Source organism: Hesperophylax consimilis, chromosome 3 (genome assembly GCF_061612785.1).
Source record: "Hesperophylax consimilis isolate HC1 chromosome 3, BYU_Hcon_1.0, whole genome shotgun sequence".
In the NCBI taxonomy this organism is placed as follows: domain Eukaryota; kingdom Metazoa; phylum Arthropoda; class Insecta; order Trichoptera; family Limnephilidae; genus Hesperophylax; species Hesperophylax consimilis.
Genome location: NC_142838.1, coordinates 14710736 through 14735373, shown reverse-complemented (window position 1 = coordinate 14735373; position 24638 = coordinate 14710736). Strand labels below are relative to the sequence as shown.

General features: G+C 32.8%; 1 protein-coding gene across 1 annotated transcript; it reads right to left on the bottom strand.

The window, feature by feature from the left end:
• Window positions 1-1750: 1750 nt before the first annotated feature.
• Window positions 1751-10017, bottom strand: LOC149425004 (pancreatic triacylglycerol lipase-like). The gene is made up of 6 exons (XM_089650901.1): window positions 9944-10017; window positions 8923-9079; window positions 4048-4196; window positions 3448-3693; window positions 2372-2708; window positions 1751-1892 (listed from the first exon to the last, which is right to left on the bottom strand). The coding sequence occupies exons 1-6, from the start codon at window positions 9996-9998 to the stop codon at window positions 1838-1840; spliced, it is 999 nt and encodes a 332-aa protein (XP_089507027.1). The 5' UTR covers window positions 9999-10017; the 3' UTR covers window positions 1751-1837.
• Window positions 10018-24638: the final 14621 nt, after the last annotated feature.

Sequence of the window (24638 nt, the reverse complement as noted above, 5' to 3'; positions counted from 1 at the left end):
ACATCGACATCATGGTTTCATGGCAAAAAGATCTACTCTTACAAATTAAATGATATATCAGGAATATATTTTTAATACCATGAACAAGCGTTTTCAAACAGACGTAGTGTATACTGATTTTAGTTAAGTCTCACATAAAATTCTTATACAAAAGCTAAGAAACCTTGGAATAACGGGAAATATTTTAAAATGGTTTGAGAGTTATCTTCACCAAAGAAAAATATCAATAAAACTCAACTCACACTATTACCTAACACCAAATTGGAAATTTATTTTCTCAGTTCTATACAAGTTCATAGACTTGAATGACTTCAATATTTGAGATTTCCTATTCCCGTATAGATTTCCCATAAAATTATAACCATCTCCCTTAACTTTAACGGCACATAGCACTCTTTTTAGGGTGAATTGCCTAATACAAAAAAAAAATTGAAATTTTCGACGGTGTTCCACAGTGGTCACATTTAGGTCCAGTATTATTTCCCTTGTTTATAAACGATATAACCACCGTTTTAAAAAAAATCTGCTTACAATTATTTCGTAAACTCGCCTATTCTCTTACTCATTTTAATGGAATGTTTACATTGATATAATTTTTTTCTGTTTGACCTTTTTGTCGATTCTTAATTAAGATTGTTAAATAAGTTACATAGTTTACAGGCTTATGTGAACAAAAAATTAACACTTTTTTTATTCAATTGATTTGGAGGATATTGGCAGATCATCTATTTTTATTTCACTTACTTAAATTCCACGTTACCTACGTTTCGTAAACTCTCATGTTTCAAGTTACCTATATTTTGTTCACGTATGCATTGATAAATGTTATATTTTATGTAATCTGTATATTCTTATATATTATGTTAACTCTTTATTTTTATTTTATTTAAAAAAAACATTGCATTGTATGTAAAAGCCCTATGAGCGTTTAAATGGAATAAGTTAATGAAATAATCATTATTTTTGTTATTTTCAAAAAAAATTGAAAGCACTTACAAAAATACAATATCCTACAGTTGGACATGATTTTAGATTTACGCGGCCAAAAACATAATTGTGATTAATTTTCTGGTTACTATGCCGTGTTACGCCTTCTCATTCTTATAGCCACCGTTTCAGAGAGTGTTGCTGTGTCCATCATTGGGATACAATATCTGCCCTGTTGATTGACATTGGAACGCTGTCCGAAACGTCGACTAAAGTAGGAGGAAGCGCAACAAAATCCAACCAAAAAATAATCACGATAATCCTGCAATTATATTAAGAACCTCAATAAAAATAAAAAAAGTTTTTTAATATTCCACACCTTTTCAGGCGAAACTTTCTGTCCGATATTGCCGCTAATAGATATGAGAAAACCGAATTACGGGAAAGTTTTGTATCATTTGCGCTTGCTCCGTTACTTTCCCATATGTCGTGGTTCAGCTCAGAAGTTTGGCTCGCGTGTTTATTTCCATATGTAGAAATTTTATCGATCAAAAGTAATACGTGTTCATTATTACTTGTGTACCAATACTAGGATTGTCATTAAAATTTCAAAAATGGGCTATACTTGAAAATTTCCTAGTAAATAGTGTGTTACTTGGGTAAAAATGATTTATTTTCTTTACATTCAAAAGAAGTTGTATTCATGTAAATTAAAATTAAACGACTAGAAAAAAGAAGCGTATTATATATCAATATCACTTTATATTTAAATTTTTTCTCAAAATAATAACAAATCACGTTCTTTTCAGGAAAATGAACCAAATTTTAAAGCACATATAAATATTTATTATGCATTGCAGAATACAAAATGAAACTGATAAAGTTATAGAATTTACTATGGGGAATTTTTTCAATTCAGGTAGTAGGGCTTGAAGGCGGAGGTGGACAGGTGGTAGATTCCCTTGCTGGAAAATAAAACAAACGTTAAATTATAATCCCTTAAATATAATTTACGACAGCTGCTAAGCATCATGATGTTGTGTGTTTAAAACAAATTACGTCATGTTACGTATTTATTTTTGGGTTAATCTTAACGTTTTATTATTTTACACCAAAATTATATCAAAGCGTACATGATTTTCGAGAGAAATTTGAGTACAATATTCAGTTATTTTATAATGATGCGTCCATTCCATACAGCAAAAGAACTTTTATTTTTTGTAAAATTGACTATTTTTTGAGTAAGTGCAAATTGTCAATTTTGACCAAATTTTCATATACTAATATGCTCTACTAAGAAGTTGTAAAATTATGGATAAAATTCAATTTAGTATTGTTAACAGGTTGTCAAGAGTGTATAACTCTTGTCAGCCAAATTATTTATTCACATTTTATTGCATGTAATCGTATATACGTATATATAATATTAAATCATAGAACTTACATGGCCTTAACCTTGGAGCCTCCCATATAGGACTTGCCGATGTTGGAGCACTTGTTGTTGAGGGCCTCGTCAGCATTGGCACACTGGTTGGCCTGGAAGAAGGTGTTGTCGAGAGAGGAGGCGAAGTACTCGTAGGAGCGGGCGTGTCCGCAGGCTCCGTCGAGGACCGGGCAGCCAGGCATGCCCTGACCCTCGTTAGGGTAAAAGTCGTTGTGGCCCACGGGCTCCTTGATTCCGAGATAGCCGGCGTCGGTGTGGATCACCTCTGTGTAGGCGGCGTCGCTTGGGCGGATGCGGTCGGTCCCGGGACCCCAAGAAGGACCGGCGGGGTCGAAAGCTACGAACATCAATAATTGAGTAATTAATCAATTTTAAAAAAAACTATGGTGCTCCATCATAAATAGGCTAGAATTGGGGCATTTAATTGGAAACGTATTATCGATGGCCTTGTGCACACATATTTTAAGTGCAGTTTTAAAAGTAACAACAATTACGTGTTTTTACTCCTTTTGTAAATATGTGATTCGTGGGAACTTCACATTACTTATTTCTTCTACAATAGATAAAATGTGGATACTCACATTAATTTTGTAGCTTTACATCTTATTGGAACCTGAAGTATTCTTATAAATATATTTTTAAATTGCACTTAACACATGTTTGCGCTAGGTAGTCGCTATGCAGAAGAGACATTTGTTTTCGTATTCATATATGAACAAACATACATGGAGAGTATTTTTTTTTGATACCTCAATGATTAACGGTCAAATTATGTTAACCGTTAGTTTACGGTTGTGTAAAAACTAAAAGGATTCTATAAATCAATACATGTTCTTACGATATTACTAAATGTAACAAAAAAAAATCTTCTAATTAGAAACCTTGTCTTTATCAAGCTTACTCACAGGATAACATTCGACCATAAATACCAATAATAGCAGGGAAAAATTTCAGACGTTTAATTGCTCTTTTTGGTAACTTGGGAAACCATTCTCAATTCCAAATCTTGTTCACATCTGACCAATGGTTTTATTACAAAATAATATAAACACTAGTTAAAAATAATAATATCTAACCGGTCAAGTAAGGAATGGTTCCTCTGGACACCTTCCTGGCGGTTTGTCCAGCGATGTGTCCTCCCAGACTGTGTCCCATGATGTGGAAGCTGCTCACGGGGGCGCCCTGGCTGATGAGCCAGTCGACCAAGTTAGCCTCCCAGGTAGAAACGAGGGGCACGTTGTCCACGGCGGTACCGTACAGTCCGTTGGCTCCCTTTCCCCAGTCGACGCAGATGACGTTGACGTCCATGGCGGCGAGGAAAGCTAAATTAATTTTAGAAAATTAGTAACTTTGTCGCAGGCGTCCGTAACGTCGGTATCCGTGACTCTGCATGAAGTCCAGTTGAAGAAAATTAAATTCGTTATCATTCACTCATCAATATTATCACTCTCTGTTGGTCGTGCGGAAAGCACTTCAATAACGTATATTCAACATCTTCAATTTGTTCACATATCAAGCCTATTTTTTCTCGAATCAAATGTTTGTATACTTTCTTCAAGTGCATCATTGAGCTATTGTCAGTAACATTAATCAATCTGCCACAAAGTTTATCTGAAGGGTTTTAGTTATTGTTTAGCAAAATATGTTTCATGAATAGAAGTAGAAGTTATTATTACCATCCCTGACGTTCGTGTTGACATTGCTGTTTCCGTTGTTGTTCCATCCGTGGGAGATGATCTTGGTGGCCTTACTCTTGGAGAAGTTGGAACCGCTCAAGCTCGCAGCATCTCCGTTCTTGAGTACGTAGCCGGTGGTGGGGTTACTCCTAAAATATTCAGTATTTGTTTTGGTCTAGTGATCAGCAAAAACTTCACACTGTACACTGTCATTAATTATCATATTTCGTGTTAACTGATAATTAACAGATGTCACTGAAGTATTTTTCTTAGCCAACTACAGAAAAAACTAATGGTTTGATAATTATTTTATATATCCACCAATAACCTAAATGTGGACAAAAATTAGTAATGTAAAATGTTAGTGTGCAAATATTTTAAAAAGTCAAAGAGCACTTAGTTCAAACAACGGGTGTAAAGATTACTCTTTACCAATAAAAAAAAAATATTATCTACTTTTAGGTTAAACGCGACGCTCGTTATATTCAACGTGTTCATAGATGAAGTTAATTAATTTATTTTATTAAAATATGCTTTTTGCAAGGTTTTGCTCTACAGTATTTAGACAAATTATTTGTTTGCGCCCGTACATTGCAATATGAACACGAATAAATAGTTTTATTCGTTTAAAATCTCAATTCTTTCGAGAAAGGCAGATAAATACAATATTGTAATGATGATTCATTCCAATATTGTATTTGTAAGCATTCGTAAGCATTTGTAAGCATTCTTGATAGAATTGAGTTTTATTTGTAAGCATTCTTGATAGAATTGAGTTTTATTTGTAAGCATTCTTGATAGAATTGAGTTTTATTTGTAAGCATTCTTGATAGAATTGAGATTTTTTACGGACCAAACTTATTATTCACACATTATGAACACGCAAAATATAACGAGCGTCGAGTTTAACCTTAAAAGGTAATTCTCAAAATATATTTAGAAACTTCACACCGATAGATGGCGTTATTTTCAATATTTTCACACGTTATGCTTTAGAATATTGAGATTAAGTATCGGTTTGCTCCCGTTTATAAAATATATTAAGCTGTATACATTGGTTTTTCTACATGTAAAGCTCAGGTCTTAGAGAACGACATAAAAACGTACAATTTGATTGCAAAACTAACACGAAAAATATAATAAATAATATACAAAGGATATTACTCAAGCGAAAAAGAGTGCATCTCAAAGTTCTAACGGTATAACGTTAAGTTGAAAAGAGATGAACATCGGGAGGGTTGTTGCTTGTTGAGAGATTGAATGCTTAATAAATGGGCCGCCGGATAGCAAAGGCCTATGGTGCCCTTCCTGGCATTAACTAGACCCTTTTTATCCTGCTTGCACGACGTATGAAAATCTGTAATATATTCATATAGTCTTCATATATAATCTATATTTGAAGACTAGATTATATATGAATATTGGTAACCACGGGATGAACAGCTCGATGGAATATTATGGACTAATGCCATTAAAAACTAGAAGAGACTCCGCAGATATAATATATCTCTATAAAATTATCAGTGGCCTTATTGATTGTTCGCCCCTTTTGTTTGAGATTAATTTTAGAGTCCCAAGCTTTAGAACTAGAGATAAATCACTTTTTCATCTTCAAACTGCTCTACTAATCTCAGACAAAACGCTTTTATATTCAGAGCTTGTACCCAATAAGAATTTTAATTATATTGACATATTTTCGTGTAGCTTAGGAACATTTAAAAAAGATACCTTAGCTATTATTAATAATAATAGTTAATAACATACTGCAAGTTATCATGTTGTTGATATGAACCCTATCCAGTTACAAGTGACTCATTTTATAAACATCTGTTCAGTTTAGTTGTAGGTATATACATATATTGGTGATTATTGGTGTTGTGTGAGGATAAAATTGATATTTTGTAATTTACTTGTGTTCTTATATCCGATGTTATGTTTACTTTATTTAGTATTTTGTATTTTCTGTAAATATTTTTTGCCCACGGGTACTGGACCCTTAGTTTGTTATTATAATTATTTTTTTAAGTTAAAACCTATCATTGGATATTATTTGTATTTTTTATAAGTTGATTATTTAAGAATTTAAAAAATCTGTTGGTTTTCCTAAATAAACAAAATAAAAATAAAATAAGACTAGGTATATGAAAATCTATAATATATTCATAAAGTCTTCATATATAATCTATATTTGAAGACTATATGAAAATCTATAATATATTCATATAGACTTCATATATAATCTATATTTGAAGACTTTATGAAAATCTATAATATATTCATATAGTCTTCATAGAGGTATAATCTATATTTGAAGACTATATGAAAATCGAGTCAAGTCCGTATTTTTTTATTTATTTATATGACACCTCACAAGAGCTCCCCTGACTGCACAGTGTAAAGACAGGAGAGCTCAGGCGCCACCCGGTTGAGAGGCGGGTTAAGGTTGGGGCTGTAGGAAGGGCTTTATTAATGGGGGTCTTGTAGAGGCCCGGATTGTGTGAAGGAGGAAAAACAAATGCTGGTAGGTAACATACGTTATATATACTCGTATTTATAAGTTATTTATATTTTTTCTAATAAAATTAATAAGCTAAGTTTTATGAGAGGTTAACGTAAATATCCTCTGCTGTTGTCTAAAATTTAGCAATCCTTCAACGTTACATGGAGTATTTTAATATCTTCGAGATGCTGGTAACTGATACAACAGTAGTCTCACTTGCTAAATGAAGAACGTTATATATGATATATGTAATCACAAGTCACAAGCGCTACAAGTGAGTCAAATATTTGAGTCGGTCCACGTCAAGAGTCGGACGTATGAGTCGATGTATGAATGTGAATAAAGTAAGATGTACGTGCCGCAACAGTATAGAGAAGTGATCTTGTTATCTGTCTTCTCTGCCTGCCCCTGTGGGGAAACTTCGTGACGGTTAGTTGTTACTAATGAATACCGCAAAAGTGACCGCATACCCAAGTGGTTCGTCACATTTGATGACAAGGAGACCCGAGAAACAGCGCTCGGTGGGATGGTAAATATTTATTATATTTATAGCACCTACCATATATTTGATACAAATTTCAAGACTACCTAAGTCCATGCATCATTGTTTAAGAATAACACGAAACTGCGTTGTGCAAAATTTTACTATACCTATCTATTTCTTGTAGTCACTTCGAGTTCGAACCGCTGCTGGCTGCACGTATAGGGCGGAAAAAAGATTTCTGAGTAGATACGTAGCTTGATCTATGAATTTTATTCAGAATTCTGTAAAACATTATAGCCCTTGGGCTGATTTAAAAACAAAACTAGTGTTTTACCAGAATCACAAATCATTTCATGCAATATTGTGACCTTTTTAGTGCAAAAACATTTGACTACTTTAACATACACAATCCGAATGTGCTGAAAGTGTGCTCGGTGAAAGTATATCGGGACCGCTTACACACGAGTGTGTCCCATTCTAATCTACCAATAAGCTGTGAGTACCTACGTATATTTCAGGGTGCGTGTTTCAGCTAGCTAACACCTAAATAAGTGAGATGAAAAATAAATGCTTTTAATGCACCAATCTCATTTTTAGTATTATTTTCCGGTACTTAAATAAATATAATAATATCGGTTGCTTTCGAGTGTGGCATTCAAACAGATTGTATGAGAATTGATGATTCCGTTACACCTTAAAAATTTATTTCCTTATGTGAAGAAATAAATCTGGTAAAGACGATGTAAAAGGCGTCTACTGAAGACGTATTTGGTCCAGTAAAATTGACAATTTTGTAAATTAAATTAATAAAATGAACATTCAACGGACGGAAATTTTTCAAAATTAAAAGACTTACTAAAATGAATTAAAAATCCCAAATTTGCTGCCAACCATATCCCTGGGGATAGTTGGGAGAAAGGATGAAGATCCAAGTTTTATCGTGAAATACACAGCAAAGAACATAATTATTTTTAATTTAGTACAATATAATACAGAGAATGCATGGCAAGTTTTATTAAGAAAAAGCGATGACTCGCATGTAAACGAAGCTAACGATGTCCCACTGTAGTAAACGTGAAACTATACCAGAATATCATTGAAATAATAATTTGACTCTCTGCAAAAATGGAGTGCACTTACGGACTGTTGTCATAGTAAATCAAAACATTAAGAGGAAGCTACAAGCCAAAAATGTGTATATTCTTGGCATACCTTATATTGTAGGTAATAGGCATTAAAATCGCTTGACAAACGGAGTCTAGAAACGTTCGATTTCAAGCACAAAACTGGTTTTTATTTATTTTGAAAATTATTTTATAAGAAAGCAAAAAAAATTATAAAAAAAAAAACTGAAACTGTCACAGATAATCTTAGCTATATTACGATATTTTTAAAGTTGTTTCCTTTAGGAGTTCATACATTTCTATTGAAAAAAATTTTTTTTTAGTTGTTTACATTTATATTTTTATTTATTGAGTAATTTATTTTTTTATTTGTGTTCTACTCAAGCGAAACGATAGGAAAACCATTAAATTATCTATAGAATATGTTTTAATATTCATAATGTAAACCAATTCGTTATAAAGATTAATCAAAATAGTGATTTGGGATTTAGCTTCGCCTTAATTAAAATATTTACTCAATAGTGGATCGTGCAGATTTCGAAGCATACTTATTTTTTCAGACTAAGACTTACAAAAATACGTACCTGGTTTCAGCAATTTCTCACTTCCCTCTAATCATACTTCACACGAAGGCTTTACCTTATATTTTACGTAACCTTACAGTATTCGAAAGCGAAAAATGTTGCTTATTTTGGAAGATTGATCTTGAAAGGAAACCAATTTCACGACACCTTGGAAGTGTATGTGTTGTAAAGTAGGTAGGTTACCTGGTGTATAGGTAGAAGACGACATCAGTGGAGGCGGTGAACCGAGATTCGGGGTCAGTGGCAAGCCTGTCCACAATCTGTAGCTTTCCCTGTTTGTCCTCTGCAATAAAGTACCTTTGTCCCTCCCTGTACTCCATAAAGTAGGGGTGCAGGCGAGCTGTTGGAACCATACAATCATATAATCACTTAATCACCTATCCTAATCTACTAATCCTACGATAGGATTGAGTTACTCTCTCTTTGAAATTATATGAAATATTACGTAATTGTGTTGTGGGTATTATTGAATTTAACAAACAGTTGATAAAGCTGTTGCGGCTAGTGATTTTTTCTGGCATTCTAAAATTCTAAATTCAGTTTTAACAATGTAAATTGATTTTTATTGTTCATTGTTTTTAGTTGGTGCAAGACCACCATTTACAATTGATACGTTGCTTGAAATGGATTTGACCGTGTTTAGTGAATCAGATCTGAATCCCACCTTCCAGTTCCCCATATCCTCACTCTATTCAGCCTTTACTGCCTTCAGCCTCACAACAAGTGGCGGTTCGTGAATTTTAAGTGTAAAAGGGTGCTAATTTTGACAAATTCGACATTATTGAAGCAGTTTAGTTCAAAACGATTTTTTTTTTCGAATTTTTTTATTTTTTTTATTTTATTTTAACTAGGAAACATACAGTTTTACAAAAAAAATAATTGTGCATAAAATATAGAACATGATTTTGTCATATTAAGTTTTTCAGGATATTTCAGTTGGGCCGCACGCCGCATGGATTCCCTGAAAATCTTCATACAAAAAACCGAATATTCAAAAAGACATCAATAATGCCATTTTTTGTAAAATTACCACTCTAGTACACCCAAAAGTTACGAGTCACCACTGCTCACAACATACCCGAATTGGAAAGGCAATAGTCTCACTGGTTCCAGGTGGTTGGGAGTAGTTGTTGACTCTTGTGCGGTATTCACATAACAAAAATAGTCATAAAAGGATAACAATGGATACTAAAAGCAAATTTACCCGAAATCGAGGCCACTCCCACTAACACCAAAATCGCACTCAAGAAGAAACGCATTATGTCGGTCAAACGTAAACTGATACCCCCAGAATGCAAAAAAACTCTTTTATAGTATTTCCTAAAATTAATCTAATCTCTCACCTGATTATAAAAATCTAATTAACGTTATCAAATTTAAAATATTATCTAAATCGTTTTATTTTTTTATATAACTTATATAATTTATTCATATAATGTCATAACTACTTTATGGGGGCATAAAGTATCATATCACGTAACCGTGTTTAGCAAGAATGAATTAATCTGATGAATGCTGAAATCAGTGACATTGACGAATGTCTTCATTACTCAACATCGTCACCTCAATTAGTAAAATTTCACAAATTGTAAATTTGAATGTCTCTTATCCTTTTATGCAAACCATTTATGGTTTATTCAGAATAGTGAAGTAAATATGTTTATATTGTTGTGCCTTTTGAAAACCTCCATAAAGAATTTGAATGCCTCTTATCCTTTTATGCGAACCATTTATGGTTTATTCAGAATAGTGAAGTAAATATGTTTATATTGTTGTGCCTTTTGAAAACCTCCATAAAGAATTTGAATGCCTCTTATCCTTTTATGCAAACCATTTATGGTTTATTCAGAATAGTGAAGTAAATATGTCAATATTGTTGTGCCTTTTGAAAACCTCCATAAAATAATTTCACTCCTCCGCGGCTGCCGCGGTAGAAAGGATACATGGCAAAAGGCGGTCCTTTTCATAATTCCTGCAGAAAACAGCATCGTATACTTTTTTGATTTACTTCACTTTTCCATGGGATCTGCGATATTACTACAAAACGTAAATGATTAATAAATCAACAGATAACCCAAAATCATAGAAATCAGTGAAATATTTAAAAAAAATTGTTAATCTTTCGAAAAAAAAAATTGTTAGTGTAGCGTAACTGTATTTTTGATTTTATTTGTGATTCATAACTTTTATCTTCAATCGAATCCAAAACAGTACAAATTGACAATGGGCTCTGATATCAACTAGCAGGCGGTTGGAATAATCTGGACCCAGACCTTGAGGTAGCCATTTTTATTCATTTAAGGGTAACCTAATAAACTACTACTAGTGCCATCGCTGAGTGAGATCTTACATTAATGTCAAGGATATCACAACTACTTTATCATTATGTAAGTTAGCCAAAATTTTATTTTTTATGTAAGTTAGCCAAAATTTTATTTTTTATGTACGCAAGGCCAATTACTTCGCTTCTTATGAAGTAGAAATGAATCACTTCCTCGCTTAAATAGATGAAAAAACGATAATCTAGGCCTGCAAATCAATAAACCTAAGCCAAACGGTGATCAATTGAAACGGTGAACGTAGGTACCTACCTATGTTGGCTGTTTTCTATAATTAGAGACGAAATAGGCTGTGAAACGGAAGTGAGAAGAAGGATATTCATTAAAAAAGAACAAGACCATCAGCAAAATGCAAAAGATATGGAATAATGGCGACATAATTAAGGCCACTTAGATGAGACTCGTCCGAGCACAGATATTTCCCATATTTCTGTACGATGTAGGTGCCCTCGAAATGTATAGATAGAGAAAATGCTCAATATTTTATTGATAGCTAGGTGCACTAATATATTAACCTTCTGGAAGAGCTAGGCATCCACAACAGGCGATCAACTGTTTGCCATATTTTAAGATACTTTAAACACGTTGCTCGCCAAACTGAGGACTCCAAGCTGGAGAAACTCATGGTCAGCAGATGAAGGTCACCAATGCGCTTGAGAGACCAAGTATCACTGGCGTCTGGTACGACTACGTCTCCGTCCACGCAGCGCAAAACCGCTAACCGAAAAGGTATTCTCAAGTTTCTAAAAATTCTTACTTCTCAGAAAAATATTTTTTTTCTTCCTGTACAAGATTTATAAAGATTTACTAAGTAAGGTTACGACAATATTTTGTTTATTATAAATTCGGACACATCTGGAATTATCAAGACAAATTATCTTTTTTTGAATTGATGTTACTGACTTACCTTTTTTAACATCAATCTTTATTGACCTGATAAAATTAGTCAATTTATTTTTGGTTTGATTTTGCGATTGGATATCAATGACTCTTGGAACTTCATTGTTATTAATTACAAATAATCCAATTATACCGATTATAATTGTACCTGTGAACTTAGCGATTTTACCACCTCCGTTTGCACTCTGTACATCCCCAAGTGAGCCGAGGTGTAGAAAACAATAAATTAACGTAATTACATAATGTGACTAAGAGCCAGAAACATGAAAGTACATATTACACGAGGTGTACCAGAGCGTAGGAAGACCGCGGACAGTTGTATTCATTTTACTTTTACCTTTCTCTGCGTCTTAGATATAAGGTTCATGAAAAAAAATTACTCATATACATTATTATCTTTTCTCCTATTATTTTTTTCCAACGCTGCGAGGGGCCGAACTATTCAGAAGTCATTAATTCTGTTCCTGATTGCCGGTAAGACGACAGATCGCGGAAGTGCTCCCGAAGTGTTCGCTATTCACCTTCTCGTTGAAATATCAAATTTAATTGTGTGTGTTAATCGAATTGTACTATAATTCATCCTATTCATCCCATATCCTTGACATTAATGTAAGATCTCACTCAGCGATGGCAATAGTAGTAGTTTATTAGGTTACACTTAAATGGCGTCAGCTATCGAGCATAAAAATGGCTACCTCAAGGTCTGGGTCCAGATTATTCCAACCGCCTGCTAGTTGATATCAGAGCCCATTGTAAATTTGTACTGTTTTGGATTCGATTGAAGATAAAAGTTATGAATCACAAATAAAATCGAAAATACAGTTACGCTACACTAACAATTTTTTTTTTTCGAAAGATTAACAATTTTTTAAAAATACTCAACTATCTTTATGAGTGCTAATTTGATTTATAATAAACTTTTACACCTATAATATACTTACATAAACTAGCAGACAAAAACACGCTTCGCCCAATTTAGTGTTCCCTGATGTAAGAGTTTTGCCCCTTTGTGTGTACAACAACAATTATTAGTAAAGTTCCCTGATTGTAGAGTTTTGCCCCTTTGTATGTACAACAGCAATTGTTTGAGACAATTAATCGTCCACACAGATACTGTAGATAAATAGGGTGCTGGACACTTGTTACGTATCAGTCTCGCGGATTATGGCGAAAGTTTGGAGTGAGGCTAAGTCAAGTGCAGAAAGAAATTGGTTTCCAAATCTGTATTGACGAAATGAATTTAATACTGGTCAAACCTGAATACTTGAATAGATTACTTGGAGATTTGGTTTTGATTCTTCAGTATAGAGGATTTTCTTTCAGAAGTAGTTGTTGAACTGACTTTTCATAGAATTTGGCTCTCTATTTATAGGGTAAATTCAAATCGGGCCCTCCCGGAAGAAGTCCTCCTCTTTAGTGAGGAGTGAATTGGTTAGGTATTTTTCATCTTGGCTGTTGGCCTGCTGAGAGGAATGTAACGTTGTGGGATGATACCTTTAACCAATTCATTTCAACTTGCCTGAACCACCACCTTAAGTCTCGTTTATTCATTTTATAATAAAATATACAGTTTTACATATTGGATTTGAAGTTAGACATTTTTGGTGTGAACATTTCCCAAAGAGCAATAAATATATTTAGGTGTAAATTTTCATGTTATTATGTTAGCCTATAATCATTTCTTGATATTGATATTAATTTTCTGATCATATTTACGACCAATTTCCCGTAAGTTGAGTCCAACGTTATCAAATTTTTTTATTTTGAATTTGTAATTATTGTTTGATTAAAATATCAATGTGCTATGCTGGGCTGTGATTGGTTGGAGGAGTCGGCCATTTTGGAATTTCATCCGGTGAGTAGTGGAGGGGGACCAATGTAAATACTGAAGCAGTTCCTTGGCGGTGATCATTTCGTTGACTGGTGGCTCCGAGTGTGGAGGTAAATGTTTATTTTCAGATGTGTTTCAGGATCTGTTATCATGTAATTCTCTTGATTACATATGGAATATGATTTTGATTTAAAGATTTTTAATTGTGTCGGCGACACGGTATCTAGTGGATTCGGGATCAGAGTATTTTTCCAGTTTTTACGTAAATTTTGTATGAGGTTTTTTATCCAGTTAAGAATTTTTCCTCATAAAACTCATTAATGTAATATAAAATCAGTCAAGTAAATACAACCATCAGATGGTAATAGTAATAAGGCCAAATGAGCCGCAGTACTAGTTAGTTAGAAACATGAAGGGTATTGTTATAAGCCCTAGCTAGTTAGAGGATTACGAAAGAATCCATAAAATCAAAAAAAAAAAAAAAAGTTTTTACGTAAATATGAATTTCATTGAAAATGCTGGGGTAGTCTGGACATGTATGATACAGCAATTATTGGTAAGGTTCCATGATAGTAGAGTTTTGCCCCGTTTGTATGCACAACAGTAATTATTAGTAAAGTTCCTTGATGGTAGAGTTTTGTATGTACAACAGAAATTATTAGAATGTGTGCAAAAATTTACTTTTCACATAGGTACCTAAATCCCTATTGGTATCTAAATAAAAACCATTTGCTAATGGTTGCATAACTAAAACATGTCGTTTAAATTGAAATTCAATGGTCAAATGAAAACTAATTTCTACTAAACGAAAAACACCAATGACTAAAAAATTACTTCCAATCAGAACTCAAGAATTTATAAAACGCCGCTGAAATCGGTTAGAGAGCTATAAAATTTCGAAATTACCATTTAAATATATAATAAAATTTCCTTACATATAGACCGTGTTAACTGACAATAACAATGTTCTGAAATACTCGTATAGCATTTTGAATGTTGGATGCATTAAAATAACATAATTAGAGTCGTCGAAAAATTATGAGTCGTTTTTGCTTTTTCTAATGTCCATTATGTTCATTGCAGGAATGTGATTTGAATCATAATAATTAAACACAAAAAATGGTAAAAGGGCGTTGGTTAGCATCCTTTACCCGAACAAAATAACTAATTTAAGGTATATTATATATTTACATGTCCAAAATCTAAGAAGGGCAAAAAATGATAAAATTACCAAAGCAAAATAAAAAATAAAATATTGAAATTGAAATTAATGTTTGTAAGAAGGGAATCTTTTTACGAAAAAAATAAATGATTATCCGTTAATAGTTTTAGGAAAATTGAATATTCGGCAGGCAATTGGCAAGTGGTCTACGGGGCAAAAAAGTTTGGGAACCTCGGCTGGCAGCTTTTTCATAAGAATAGTTGATATTTTCTATGTAAAATTGCACTATCATTGTACATTTTTTTTGTACATAACAGAACTGCTCCAGCAACAATCTTTTGTATTTAATAAGTGCAAATTTGAAAATCTTTACTAAAAATCAATATTACCACCCTCCATTAGTATTCTGGGCAATGAGGAGTACACTATTATGGTTGTTAGTCTCAAAATTTCAACACTGAAAAAAAACCCTTATAGTAATCTGATATTGGTGGAAACAAAGAAAACGAAAAAGTCAATGAATAGAAAGCATAAAATACGATAAAACATGTACAAACCTTGGAGCAAATGCACAGATATGGTTGTTATTGATCGTAATTTATGGTAATAATAAATTAATGAAGATACATAATATTATGTTGATAAGGTTAATAATAAAACCTTATATTGTTGCAAATGCATAATTATTATTATTCAATATTAATTCCACAAACAATAAATTTTTATTTTATTAATAACTAGCACAGACCCGTGAAAAATGACGGGATTGTCTGAATTCTTGACACATCAGTTCCAATTTTGAAATATTATTTTATAGGTGTGTACTTTATTGCTTATCTGAACTCATCACACAAACAGATTCAATTTTAAAAATTACACTTAAATTCAAATCTAAGTTCATTGAACCACAGATACAACCAAAATTAATATTTTCGATGATTACAATATATACATATCTGTTTTTCGAATTACAAACAATCTTTATGATTAATTTTAACCAATTGATTACGAGGTATTTTGTGGTAGTCGATATTCCTATAAACATGTTTGATTATTTTCTCCGATGGCACCCGTTTCCTGGTCAAAACCCGAAGAAATTCTAAAAAAACACAACAACAAATAATTTTATTTGATTGGCTTTTGCCTTTTTTTAAATTACCATATTATATGACTTGGCTTTTGGTGGAATTCAGTTGGTAATAAGACAAGGAATTAAATATTGAAAAAAAAAACCAAGCAAACCTTTAAATTATTTGGAAACTTTCTATCCGAAAATATAATATTGGCGAAATGAATGTTCAATAAAAAATATGTGTTTATAAGAAAATATTTTTTAGTCCTTACCAGTATGTGTCTTGTCCGGATTTTTCACACAGTAATAAACAATGGCGAAATTTTTATAGTCCGTTTCCAAAACAGTGTTGAAAATATTGTAATGTCCCTGAAGACTGCCTTTAATTGAATCTGTCTTTTTCTGCCACAAAACTGTCTCAGCTTCATGTGTCCTAGAACCATTATTTTTTAATTAAATATTTCATTTATCTATCTTACTTTTTGATGATGACCTCAAAATTTATAAAACTGTTGGAAATATTTACCATTGCAACATTCGTCAAGACAATATAAACAAATTATTAATTTGGTGTAATGAAAATAGTCTTTAGGTACTTAAATATCTCAAAATTTCAAATAGTTAGATTTATTCATTCTCCTTTCTGGAACCCACACAATATTATATGTGTACGAAAGAATACAAAACATTTTTTTAGGTTTTATAAATATTAAATTGGGTATTCCAGCAATTATGCTGAACAACAAAACTCTCTTAGATTATATGAATATGTTTGAAAATAGAAGTTGTCAGACAGAAGAATTTTCACCGGCTTGGTATTTCTATATAAATTATGATTTAGTTGATAGTCCGGTATTGCTAGAATTGATAAGCTTCTGGATTCCACAACGTAATACTAGAAGTAAATATTTATTACAGTGCAGAAATTCTGGGACTAACTACCATATGTATTCCTCTTTGACCAGAATACTAATGGAGGGAAACAATTATACCAAGTCAGTGGACATCTTCAGTTTATTTTTAAACCAATATAATGTGTAAATGAATCAACTCGGTTATGTACAATAAATAATGTATATTTCTTAATATTCATGTGTATAAGCCCCGAAAAAGGGCGTTAATTAATAAATAAATAAATAAATACGGGTTGTCTTAGAGAATTAGAACAAGTTTTAAAATTTCATTTTAAGGTAATTTTTTAGTTCTGTGAAAGATTTTTCAAGTGCTGTTATTATTTCAGTTCCGTCATACAACTAGGGTATAGTGATATAATAGCAGAACTTTAATAGGACTTTCACAGAACCCAAAAATGAATGTTGAAATTTGATAAATTGTTAAAATTCCGTGAAACCACCCATCCTTAGATCTGCCTCTGCTAATTAGTACTGAGATAATTTCTTTCTTACAAAGTGTTTTGATATTGTTCCACAACAAACAAGTTTCCGTCATCTTCAGCCTGATAAAATACAGCAATACAGGAGTGGTGCACGGCATTCCCGTCTTCGGCAAATTTCTCATATTCATACCATGGACCACCGAACCTTTCATGCCGGAAGTTCTTCACCTGTTTCATCTGAAAATGGAATCACGTATACTAAAATTTATTCACAAATTGTTTCTTCACATTTTAAATTAATTGATTTCCAATAAAATTGTTCACTTCACTGGGACCAACCTGTATAAAGGTTACAATACTATTCGTGGTTTGTTATTTATGTAGATTTTTTAATAAAAAATGTTCTACCTTTTCATAATTAGGACATTTACCAGGTCTAACGATTTGTCCTTGTGTTGATGTTAAAACTAAAGAGCATATAATAAATAGTACTCGAATCAACATATTGTAATCTCTCGATTTACAGAACACTGAAAAAAGTCTGAAACATGAGTATTTTATACATTTTCTAACATACATCATTATCTAACAGTGTATATATGTGTGCACTATTTTTTTTTCAAGTAAACAATTATAAAAATAAATGTTTTCTATTCAGATTTATATACAAACACAATTTATTAACATAATATGATTTGTAAGGTTATAATTTAGAAGAAAACCTTTTTTTTTTGTTATTGAAATTGATCATCAACATAATTCAATTACAATATGTCCTACTTTATTTTTAAGCAATGCTTATATAGAGAAGTTACTTATTAAATGTACTTCATAAAAATATTTAAAATATTTTATTAAATAAACTTGTTAACTCTCACTGTAAGCAATAATTATTATTATTGAGAAATAAAACCACTGTGTTCGCTTTCAATAGCTGGGGGTAAGTGAATGTTTTTACTCGTTGATAAATTCTAGATAAACAAAAATGTTTAAAATTTAATTTCCTCACTCACAACCAAATCATATTTTTTGGCCACTTGCATAATTTTTTTTCCTATTAAGGCAAAAATTGTGAGAATTTATTTTGATAGTATTTTTGAAAATTTCAACTCACAAAATAGGACCATTTTTAAATTTATTTTAGCCATGATCCATCTTCTTGTCCCATCATTATAATGCTCAATGCCATTAGACATCCAATATGTAACAATACAATTGATTAATATTCAAATAAATAAAAAGAGTTATGGTTATTTACGGCTACGGTTACTAGTAACGATTCAATTACGGTTCACATAAAATATATAAAAACCAAGGATGGTTTCTGCAATGAGACGAACATTCTTATTTTTAAACATACCTTATTTGTTGTTTAATATTATCCAAGTTTTCGGATTTAAATTATACTCGTAACCATAATATATTATATTATGTATTATTATATTTTGATTTTGTTAAAGTCGACACCCTTTCCGTTATGCTTCAAAGCCAGCCGCTTCGGAAGCCGAATGAACCTGTACAAAGTTCACTTCATAACATCTCTCAAAGTTCTGAGCGGGGAGTGCAGACGCTGTGTTTAAAAATGGTGTAACGTGTTCTATTACACAATAAAGTGAACTGTAAAACAATTTTATATTAAAAACGATAGTTAGGAGCTCATTCAATAGGTTCTGAATATAACGGATAATAAGTGGATAGAAGGAAACAGCCTACCTGAATTCCCATGAATCCGGGCAATACGGGCTCTCGATGCACTTGCACTGGGTGAATTTTCCTCCACAGGGAGATAAACGAGAAAACGAGTGAATTTTGATATTTTCATGTGAATGATACAACGACGAAACTAAGGTGGCATCTTCTTGTTATACGATACGAATTCGACTGACTTGCGACAATTAGTGCAACATAAATTTTCATAATCTCCAAGGTGGGTAGGGCTGTTTTTAGGGAAGGAGATGGATAGTATTTTGATTTGGTCTGTTCTCGAACTTTCATTATTGTGAACATCTCGCCGATATTGCGTTTCTCTTGCATGAAAACCTATTTTCGTCGCTTTGAATGTGTTAATTTAACTATGTTTAAGAAAATATCACCAAGTTTTACAGATTTTAACATTTTTCCTACTAAATTTTGTCATTTTTTGCTAAATTACCATTTTGAAATGTATTTAACAATGTTTTAGCTAGGTTTCAACGATTTTACCATTTTTTTCAAATGCTTTACTTGTTTTAACTTGTATTGTGAGTGTTCTAGGTTTTAACACATTTTACCATTATAGTTTGTTTGGCAGTCATTTAGACAGTGTACCGTTTATTAACAAATTCCTCATTTTTTGCCATGCTTTGTCATCTTTAACCATATTTGACGATTTTTCACAATATTTCTCGTGTTTTGTCATGTTTGAGCGTATTAACTCCTTTTCAACCATTTTTCTTAGTTTTCTTTATTTTATTTTCACAAAAGTTCTAATGGTTAACGTGTTACTCATTTTTTGCCATGTTTTTGTCATTTTTAACCATGTTTTACCAAGCTTTACTACATTTTATCATTTTTTACCGTATTTTACTTAGTTTTACAATGTTATACTTTGTTAACGATGTTTCTCCATATCTTACCAAAAAACGTTGCAAAACACATGTTTATATGGTTAAACATGGTAAGATACTAATAAATATCTTAACAAATAGTTAATCGTAGAAAACATAGCCAAGGTTCACAAATGACATTGAATCAATTGAAATCATTATTTAACATGGGAATACGGTATAAAAAAATGAAACAGGTCCAACTTAGAAAAACACTGTGAAGAATGAAAACTTGTGCTAAAATAATCTTAAGCACGGTGAAAATTCTAAAATGGGTTAAAATATGGTTAAACATACAAACATGTGGTGGAAGACGGTAAAATGTGGTAATACATACAAATGTAGGGTGAAAGACGGTAAAAGGTGACAAAAACATACCAATATATGGTAGAAGATGGTGAAATTCGGTAAAATATACAAATTTATGGTAGAAGATGGTAAAATGTGGTAAAACATACAAATGTATGGTGGAAGACGGTAAAATGTGGTAAGACATACAGATGTAGGGTGAAAGACGGTAAAAGGTGACAAAAACATACCAATATATGGTCGAAGATGGTGAAATTCGGTAAAATATACAAATTTATGGTAGAAGATGGTAAAATGTGGTAAAACATACAAATGTATCGTGGAAGACGGTAAAATGTGGTAAAACATACAAATATGTGGTGGAAGACGGTAAAATGTGGTAAAACATAGAAATGTAGGGTGGAAGACAGTAAAATTTGGTAAAATATACAAATTTATGGTAGAAGATGGTAAAATGTGGTAAAACATACAAATGTATGGTGGAAGACGGTAAAATGTGGGAAGACATACAAATGTAGGGTGAAAGACGGTGAAAGGTGACAAAAACATACCAATATATGGCAGAAGATGGTGAAATTCGGTAAAATATACAAATTTATGGTAGAAGATGGTAAAATGTTGTAAAATATACAAATGTATGGTGGAAGACGGTAAAATGTGGTAACACATACAAATGTAGGGTGAAAGACGGTAAAAGGTGACAAAAACATACCAATATATGGTCGAAGATGGTGAAATTCGGTAAAATATACAAATTTATGGTAGAAGATGGTAAAATGTGGTAAAACTTACAAATGTATCGTGGAAGACGGTAAAATGTGGTAAAACATACAAATATGTGGTGGAAGACGGTAAAATGTGGTAAAACATACAAATGTATCATGGAAGACGGTAAAATGTGGTAAAACATACAAATATGTGGTGGAAGACGGTAAAATGTGGTAAAAGATACAAATATGTGGTGGAAGACGTTAAAATGTGGTAAAACATACTAATATGTGGTGGAAGACGGTAAAATGTGGTAAAACATACAAATGTATCATGGAAGACGGTAAAATGTGGTGAAACATACAAATATGTGGTGGAAGACGGTAAAATGTGGTAAAAGATACAAATATGTGGTGGAAGACGGTAAAATGTGGTAAAAGATACAAATATGTGGTGGAAGACGGTAAAATGTGGTAAAACATACAAATGTATGGTGGAGGATGGTAAAATGTGGTGAAACATACAAATGTTTGGTGGAAGAGAGTAAAATGTGGTAAGACATACAAATGTTGGGTGGAAGACGGTAAAATGTGGTGAAACATACAAATATATGGTGGAAGACGGCGAAATATGGTAAAACATACAAATATGTGGTGAAAGACGGTAAAATGTGGTAAAACATACAAATTTATCGTGGAAGACGGTTAAATGTGGTAAAATCTTGAAAATCTGATTAAATTATGGTAAAAAAGGCCTCGTCCGAAATCAAGTCATCAAAATGATAGAATGCCGTAAAAATATTCCGATTTATTAATTTATGGTCGTAAAATATGGTACAATATCATTTAAAACCGTTTAATGTATTCCAATTTATGGCAGAAGACTCTAAAACAGCAAAGAGCATGCTAAACCTTTAAAAATATTGTAAAAAATCATTAAAAACCTTAAAAACTAGTCAAATATATGACGGAAGACGTTTAACATGATGAAAATGACCTAGAAAAAATAAAATTTGGAAAATATCACTAAAAACCAGTAAAGAATATGGTAAAACATGATTGAACCTTGAAAAGCATTGTGAAATATGGCAAACCATCATTAAAATCCGTTAAATATGATAAAACCATGAAAAACATAGAAAAATATGGTAAAACATCTCTTAAATCAGTAAAACGTAGTAAAAAGACGGTAAAACATCATATAATCATCTTTCAATTATAAAACTTGAGAAACACAGTAAAATATTTTCAAATACCATTTAAAACCATAAAACGTTGTCAAATATATGACGACAGACGGTAAATCATCTATCTTACTACGTGATAAGACCTTGCAAAACATTGTAAAATACAACGAAAAGTAGTAGGAAACATAAAGACACATTGAAAGACATTGTAAAACGTAACGTGTAAGATAGCCTAGACTGTCTTTTAAGATTGCCAAACATTTTCTTCCCACCACGAAGTTGACTATGCCTTGCAATGTGTTTTATAATGTTAGGAGTAGGCGGAAGGTAGCTCCACGGTTAGGTAGCATGGGCGCAATCGGGAAATAGCTTGACGATTGATTCACGATGTTGAGAGATATACGCTACATACATTTACATATTATGTAACCATGTGTCCCCGAAAGGGAAGGAGAGAGGGTTTACTGCTGTAGGTATGACAAAAGTCGATAAACTTACATCTGCAGGCGTCTTGAGTGGAAATTCACTAGACTTATATTTTTTCACGCCTAGAGCTCGAAAACCGCAGAATGAAATTCTTGTGTCCTGAATGTGAGAGTGTCCTTCAACAAATACCTGTGCTACACAAACTAATTTGGACCTCCAAGAAGAAGTCAACGCTTGCAAAAAACAGCAACAAATGCGATGCACAGAAGACATGATTAGTGAACTTAGCGATCGGCAATCCCGAGCAAAAAACATAATTATGTTTGATATCTCTGAGTGTGACTTGCCAGATCCCGAAGAACGCAAATTACGAGACACCGAAGAGTGCTGGAAAGTTATAGGAAGCATCACCAGCACAAGTCAAAATAACATAAAAGTGCTCCGGCTTGGAAAACCTTCAGCAGAAAAAAAATTCCCTCGCCCGATAAGAATAATCTTCCAAACACGGGATGAAGCTTTAGCCATTTCTAAACATAAAAATAAACTAAAAAAACCGAACTCAATCAAATCGGATCAAACTCCGATCCAACGGCAGCATTTAATTGATTTAAGGAATGAGCTGCATCAAAGAACAGAAAAGGGGGAGAAGGAATTGACAATCAAATACATCAAAGGATGCCCTAAAATTATAAGAATTCCAAAAAACATGTTTATAATTACATAGTCAATATCTCAATACTGTATACGAACCTATGCTCTCTCACACGGAAATTTGATCTTGTTCTTGAACAAATAAACCTTATAAAATCAACAGTACTAATAGTGACAAAAACGTGGCTGAAGGTAGAAATGCCAGATACGTTAGTGGATCTTCCGGATTACACACTCTTCCGTAAAGACCGTCGAATTAAAAAACGAGGAGGTGGTGTAGCAATATATGTGAAGAAAAGGACCATAGGCCTGACAATCTCAGCCCAGGTGAAAAACAGTTCTAGTAATTACCCACAAATTGACGCATTATTCATTGACATGCAAATAGACCATCTCAAAACTATCCTAGCTGGTGTCTACTGCCCACCAAATGCATCGTATGAAAACCACCAAAAACTATTACACCAATTAAAAAGAATAGCTGACGCGTCAAACGTAATAATCCTTGGAGACTTCAATTATTCCAAATTGGTATGGCCCATTACAGAAGTGCGTAATTCAAACAGCCCCGAGGTCTCTAACGAAACAGTTACCAGCGAGATAGACATAGCGAACATCCTTGCAACACAATTTGAAAAATCCTATTTCAATGAACCAGACACCAGTATACCAACTATTAGTCAAGATGTGTATGTAGATAGTTCACTATGCGAAATAGAATTCACTCCATCAGCAGTTGAGAATATTTTGAAGGGGTTGCGAGAAGATAGCGCTACTGGCTCTGGTAATATTCCTGCTACTGTTCTCGAAAAGTGTGCAGAAACTCTCAGTCACCCCATAGCTCTGGTTATGCAACAATCCTTTTAAGATGGGAAACCCCCTAAAGATTGGAAGAGAGCTATAAATACATCCATCTACAAAAAAGGTGAAAACTCAAACCAGCAAATTACAGACCTATAAGCTTGACTAGTATTATCTGCAAAACCATGGAAAGAATAATAATATCAAACTTGACATAATCTCAAACAAACAACATGGATTTGAGCCAAAAAGATCCACGATTACCAATCTCATTCTTAACATAGATTACTAAACAAACGAGTGGGACAAACGGATTCCCACTGACGTAATTTATCTCGACTTCGAGAAATCTTTAGATACTGTTCCAACCAACAGACTGTTAGCTAAACTTATATTCCTAAGCATAAGAGGACGACTTCTCGAATGGATCAAATCCTTCCTCACTGAGAGAAAATAGCAAGTTCGAATTGGCAACCAACTGTCATGTGAGCGAAATGTGACCAGTGGTGTCCCTCAAGGATCAGTTTTCGGTCCAGTTTTGTTTTTTTTGTACATCACGGACCTGCATACTATAATAAAATCAGACTCCAGCT